The sequence below is a fragment of the Haliotis rubra genome, unplaced genomic scaffold (genome assembly GCF_003918875.1).
Source record: "Haliotis rubra isolate DU_JTF1 unplaced genomic scaffold, ASM391887v1 Scf66, whole genome shotgun sequence".
Taxonomy (NCBI): Eukaryota; Metazoa; Mollusca; class Gastropoda; order Lepetellida; family Haliotidae; genus Haliotis; species Haliotis rubra.
In genome coordinates, this window is record NW_025767368.1 from 449,692 (window position 1) to 456,684 (window position 6,993).

The 6,993-nt window shown below is 44.2% G+C and overlaps 1 protein-coding gene across 1 annotated transcript in view; it reads right to left on the reverse strand.

The window, feature by feature from the left end:
- Positions 1 to 6,621, reverse strand: part of LOC124257351 — a 40,222-nt gene extending 33,601 nt beyond the window's left edge. The window contains exon 1 of the mRNA XM_046691389.1: positions 5,404 to 6,621. Within this exon, the coding sequence (XP_046547345.1) occupies positions 5,404 to 6,178 (775 nt within the window). The 5' untranslated portion in view covers positions 6,179 to 6,621. The remainder of the gene's footprint in view (positions 1 to 5,403) is intronic.
- Positions 6,622 to 6,993: the final 372 nt, after the last annotated feature.

Consider the following 6,993-nt stretch of genomic DNA (forward strand, 5'->3'; position numbering starts at 1 on the left):
CACTGTGGTAAGAAAGAATATGTACGCAGGCACTATGGTAAGGGATAATATGTAATCAGTTACTTGGCAAGGGACAATATGTACGTAGGTACTGTGGTAAGGGATAATATGTACGTAAGTAGTAAGGCAACTGATATGTTGTACGCAGATGGATAACGAGAAAGATACTGGCAGCGAGATCAGAGGCACACTTTCTTCCACAAGCCATATTTGAAATACTATCTGGACGCTATTAATATCGTGTGGAACTAGCTGATAGTCAATAAAAATTCAGTATATTTCATTAATGTTCTGCTTAATGACTCCGATGGTCCTTCATCTTGATAGACGAGAACAGAATAAATTCCAATTATTCCTGGCGTGTCTTTTAGCACCGACCTCCGTGGAATACTTCACCTCATATCAAGCAGCAGTTGACGGTAACAGACTCAAAGTGATCTTTACATTGGTAATGAGCTCGTAAAGTTCATATTTAATGGCTTACACATAAAGTCACGTGACGGTGAATATCTTCTAAAGCGTAATCTCCTTCGCTATACGACACTTATGCCAAACTAATTGTCATTCTACGAGGAACAGAACCGGTTGGTTTCTTAATATTTCCCACCACTTCTCATTATGTTGACGATGTAACTTCAGAAACGTTTCTACTGGCAACGCCAACGTCAAACCCGCAATCTGAGTGTGATCGTTGGCGATTCTCGTTAGAAAGCAAGCATCTATTGTCTACATCTCCAAACGAGCACGACTATGTAATCCTGACGGCAATGTAGATGAAACCACATTTTCAGACCTAGTAGTGAGGAGTGCATCTATGTGTAAAAACGGTGGTCTGTAAATAGTCTAAGGCAGGTAAATAGTTTTTGAACAGGTAAATCATTGGTCGCTGTGCAATGTTAACGACCTTTAGGGGTGCACGGGCAATCACTCGCTGAAACTGTCTGGGCTTAATTAGTCGACTCCAGCGACTCAGGTGTGGTACCGGAGATAGTCTTCCCCGGAGTGCCACCAGGATGGAGCAGAAACCGCTTGTCTGAGATACGTCGTCTGTATGGGTAACAGACGGCGGTGTGCTAAACTATAATTGGCTCAGAAGAGAATCTCTTCGTCGATTCTAGTTTGATTCTCAAGGAATCGAAAAGACGTATTTGTCGTAGTTTATCGTTCTCCACATAGGATCTAATAACAAGTGGCCTACAATTATGGTATTGAACATTAACCTCAGTTTATCATTTTTCCAGGACTTTAAACTCAAAAACGAATTCATGTTATGAAGTCCACCTGCCAAAGCTTGAGAGGCGACAACGTCCATAGTTGGGGGTGGAGTAAAAATTAATACGTCTTCTATGTGCGTATTTCTTAAGAGTAACGAATGTACGGATCCCTTCCTCAATCAGAAAGTCGGCGGAATCCTTCAGGGGTAACAAGTCTACGGATCCCTTACTGAATCAGAAAGTCGACGGCCCCTTCAAAAGTAACGAGCCTACGGATCCGTTCCTGAATCAGAAAGTCGACGGAATCCTTCAAGAGTAACCAGTCACCGAAGGCCTTCCTCATTCAGAAAGTCGACGCAACCATTCAAGAGAAACCAATCTACGGGGACCTTCCTGAATCGGAAAGTCGACAGAGCTCCTCAAGAGTAACAAGTCAACGAAGCCCTCCTGGGTCACCCTCAAAGTCATCTGTGAAGTCATTCTATAGTTCAAACACGCTATATCTACATGATATGGTCGTCAATCAGTCACCACGATGTTAACTAATCAACAGCTGAAATATACGAAACTAGTTTTAATACTCCGACAAGAAAAGTATTCTAACTATGACGCATCGTATGACTGGGTGACTTGTTTTTTGTGGCCTCTGCATCGGCGACAAAAGAGAGTATGGTGTAAAACATACTATTACATATTTTCAAATATGTGTACAATCGTAAGAACTTCAAACCATAATACATATATATATAACGTTGTGTTACCTCATGTTAAACGATATTTACATTTAGAGCACTCAGATAACGAAAACAGTCCAAAGTAACCAGGTGAACATATATTTCCATACTCCCCGTCAGTAGGTGTGTAAATAGTGCATGATAAAACACTCATTAAGTGACCCCCGACACAAAGCGGCGTGTACTGCGCGATGTATATATCAACTAACTGGAGAACTTGGCGCACGTGCAACAGCTGCAGTTTACGTATTCCACGTGAATCACGCATGGCCGACTCACAATATTTAAATGCAGGAAAAATACTGACTCATGTTTCCAATATATTTCAAAAGAGAAAATGTTGTATAACCGTAAAAGAAGGAATGCGTTATACGTAATGAATATACTCGTCACTCTCCAATGGTTTTTACTCGCACATCCAACCCCACTTAAACACGATTCAATGTAAAAAAGATTCCGTGTATAAAATAGTACAAGATGACTGATTAATATAGCAATACAGACAACTGTACAGTCAAAGTTCCAGTACGTATTATAACTAATGACGTTAGCAGTGCACACGTTCCAGCGTTCGAAATTAACGTCGGTCCTTAGGCCCGAAGCCGACTGAAAACCACTCGGACCCACAGCTTTTGTGTTCTGCAGGTTCTCATGGCAAACAGGTTTTTCATCTCCAGTAACTAAGAGTATTATTTCCATATCAAAATATAGGGCCTACACGTTCCGAATCAGGACCCACAACTTATTATGGTTGTGGGTACTCAGGGCCTGCAGCTTTTTTGAGTTAAGGGCTAACACTGACATGTACTGAACACTCTCAGCCCAACGTCAGTAAAGGGCATGTACACAATATGTTAGGGAAGGAGGCCTACAGCCAAATAATAGGCATACCCAGTACATCACGCCTGAACTATGTGCAGGACATGTTAAGCCGAGACTGTGAAGACTGCCAATCATCTATTTGTGCTTGATACTACAGATTACAGACGACTACCACCCGTGAAGGTCCGGGTTAGAATGAACCTTCAGTAACCCATGCTTGTCGTAAGAGGCGACTAACGGTATCAGGTGGTCAGGCTCGCTGACTTAGTTGACACATGTCATCGGTTCCCAATTTCACAGATCGATGCTCATGCTGTTGATCACTGGATTGTCTGGTCCAGACTGGATTATTTACAGACCGTCGCCATATAGCTGGAACATTGCTGAGTGCGGCGTAAAACTAAACTCACTCACTCACATGTCGAGCACAGATAGACACTGGACCTTGTAGTCTACCAAGTCTTGGGTATACGTGTCGAGCACAGCTAGACATCGGATCTTGTAGTCGGTAGAGCTCTGGATGTACGTGTCTAGCTCGTCTGGCATTCCCAAGTGTCTGATGTACGTACAAGGATTTAATTACTTCACACGGTAGTCTTCAGATTCACGGCTGTACGAGTCCTACAACTTTTTAGACGGTTGGTTGCTTATTCCATCTATATGGCGGTGGTCTGTAAATCAACGAATCTGGACCAGACAATCCAGTGATCAATATCATGAGCATCGTTCTACGTAATTGGGATACGATGACATGTGGTCAACCAAGTCAGCGAGCCTGACCACCCGATCCAGTTAGTCGCCTCTTACGACAAGCACGGGTTACTGAAATTCAATATTCTAACCCGGACCTTCACTGGTCGTGCTCGACATGTACATCCAAGACTCGGTAGACTGCCAGGTCCAGTGTGTATCTGTGCTAGACATGTACATCCGGGACCCAGTAGACTGCCAGGTCCAGTGTGTATCTGTGCTAGACACGTACATCCAGGACTCAGTAGACTACAAGGCCCAGTGTGTATCTGAGCTAGACACGTACATCCGGGACCCAGTAGACTGCCAGGTCAGTGTGTATCTGAGCTAGACACGTACATCCAGGACTCAGTAGACTACAAGGCCCAGTGTGTATCTGTGCTAGACACGTACATCCGGGACCCAGTAGACTGCCAGGTCCAGTGTGTATCTGTGCTAGACACGTACATCCAGGACTCAGTAGACTACAAGGCCCAGTGTGTATCTGAGCTAGACACTTACCAGGTACTGTGTCTATCTGTGCTAGAAATGTACACCCAAGACTCGGTAGACTGCCAGGTCCACTATATATCTGAGCTAGACACATATATCAAGAGCTCTGTAGACTACAGGGTCCAGCGTCTCCATTTGTGCTTGACATGTACTACTTCAGACAACTAGGCAGTAAGCCGACTCTGCCGTCAACCACTGGTCAACTATTGGGACTTGAGCAAGTAATCATTGCTACAGAACACGGAACAAAGCTGAGATTAATGTCTTTCCTAAGCTCCGATAGTATCTGTGTATTAGTAAACAGGATACAAACTAAACTCAATGTGCTAAATGCGCCGGCCACTTGAACAAGCAACTACTGCTTAACTGACAATCAATGTCAAATACGCAGTAAACTGCACACATGAGATCCTTGAAATTCAATCGTTCTTGCTAAAACTCAATTTCCAACCCCAAACCTTGATAAAGAGCGACTACTGCCGCAGATCGACATCTCTGGGAAAATATCGATTGAACAAAACATTCACTGGCAATTTGCGACGATGTCCTTTTTCCACATTTAAAAACCACGTCCATGTTTTAACACATCCAGTAGTTACATCTACACATCTACCTCATGCTGCACACACACACACTCACACTGTGGACTATATACCAAGGTGCACATGTATGTGACAGCTTCATACGGACGACTGTGAAACAGTTTCACTGTCAGTCTGGCTGCAACGTTCAAGAACAACTATGATAGGAACGCAACCAAAGAACCCACGTCCATAACCATCCATCACTGGCACGACCATAATCTCAGATTTAGAATGCATAGATAGTCTCTCCTGGGAGTACTAACATTTCACCCGAAAACATTTCTTTGTTCTCGAAAGCGCCGCATAGAATTAATGCAACACAGCATATCTTCGCATAGCATACATACTATGTACATAAAGACATGAGAAATGATTTTAACATACACAAGTACCAAACTGGTGACAGAGAGTCAATCTAAGGGAATGGTCATTTATTACAGAGGTGGATGGGTCAGGGGGGATACTGGTCAACATCCCCACCCCATAATTCGACAGCCCAATTAGTAGGGTAATTAAACCAATACACATATTCGGGTATTCATGGGGATATGGACACTTTTAAATAAAAATTAAAAAGTGCCTTTACATTTTGTCATTTCAAGGATGGTAATGAAAAGAGAACAGCGGCGGGACCATCCGATTACAGCAAGCATAAGGGGTGGGGTGAGGCATTATCTTCTGCATATGTGTGCATTAAACGCTCTGACCCGACATTACCCCTCTCCCCACCCCATAATAAACTCCGGTCCATAATTGATTCTCTTTTTTATAAAACGATAATATCTAAGACAAAAATAGTGATCTCACCTATTGATGTGTAGATGATCACGATAAAGACAGACAGCAGCAGGGCTACTCCGATTGTAACAAACACAATGTTTAAAACTCGCTTAAGTACAATGTACTCCTCCGGATGGTCCCTCAACACCACATCACAGTCACGTCTGCCCTTCATCCGGTTGTCTCGCATAACACTTGTAATACGCTTCCATAGAGGGTGCCTGGTCGAAGAATGCATCCTTTGAGAGTCAGATTCATCACTTACAACAATTTCAATTGCACGTGCATCCATAGTAACAGATGAAGCGTCCATTTCCATTTTACCTCTTTTCCCGCGCACCAACAAACTGTCGTCTGCTCCACCTGCAGCACGCGCCGTTCTTTCATTCGATTTCTCGCCTGATCCACTAGCATTTCTCTCAGACATGCGCAGTGTGCCGCATCCGGTATGTAGCACACTCTTGTGGACATCTGTTGTAGCATCTCCGTTCGTTGTCTGCGCGCCAGATTTGGCTGGTATTGTATCTAACACAATGAATCGATTTTGATAGTAAACAACATTTCTCAGTGTACTGCCGGGGAGCACGCCTGGGAGGTTTACAGAATACTGTTCATTTTTAGAAGTTTGGTTTGCCGAAGTGTTATCAATCAAATCGACTTCTGATTCCTTCGATTTTCCTTTCCTTCGTTTTGTGTTAGTCCCCGTAGTCTGTTGCCCGCCCCCGGTGTCCTCGATCACCGCGTCATTCTCTAACCCCCTGTCACTCTCACCTGGCCCACAGGCCGTAGCCATCCCGTCCATTACCCCAACTGTGACACAGCAGCCAACTCCATTCACTCATATCACCGTTGGTTCATTCACAAACTGCCCCAGGTAGCACGTGAGCGCTGCGGCCATCAATGAACGAAAGATGGTCGTAGTGAGGACACACAGCCGATTCATACTCCTGCCGCAGGTACGTGCAACTCCGTCTCCGTGGCAGCCTGACAGTCGGACGGGGAGCGGGCCGGGCGGCAGATTACTTCGGATGCGATGATGTCACACTGTGTCTGCTAGCAACCGGTTATCATACGGGATGGAGCCAGCTCCTCAGTATCATCACAAAACACCGGTCGCTGTCACATTAAATATTAAAAAGCTCTTCCTACTGGCATGAACGTACTCACAGTTGTAGTAATGCAGTAGTAATTGTTCGGGGTCGGAGGCGGCAGCATGGCCATCGTCTTCCACTGTCAACACGACTCCAGCGTTTATCGTTCTATCACGTCTTACGGATGAATATTTAATCACGTCTAGGTAATTGTTCGCCAATTGTTTCGCCTAGCTGTGTTTCTCAGGTTGGTGGTTGTAGAACTGGAAGATGGCAGAACGCTCCAGCTACGGGACCGAGTCTAATCTAATTTCCTTGCTAATTACGTGTTGTGGGTAAGAGAATGTACTGCCTTCTGGAATTGTGAGGAGTTGCGTGCATGCGTTCAATGTCATCAGACTTGCATGTGTATATTTGACGCTACAAAGAGGAATTTTGTATTCAACACCGTCGTATATGTATTCACTTGACTTTAAAGATTTGTTCACGCCTCGTTTTCCGACTTTAAATCAACCCTCTGAGGTGA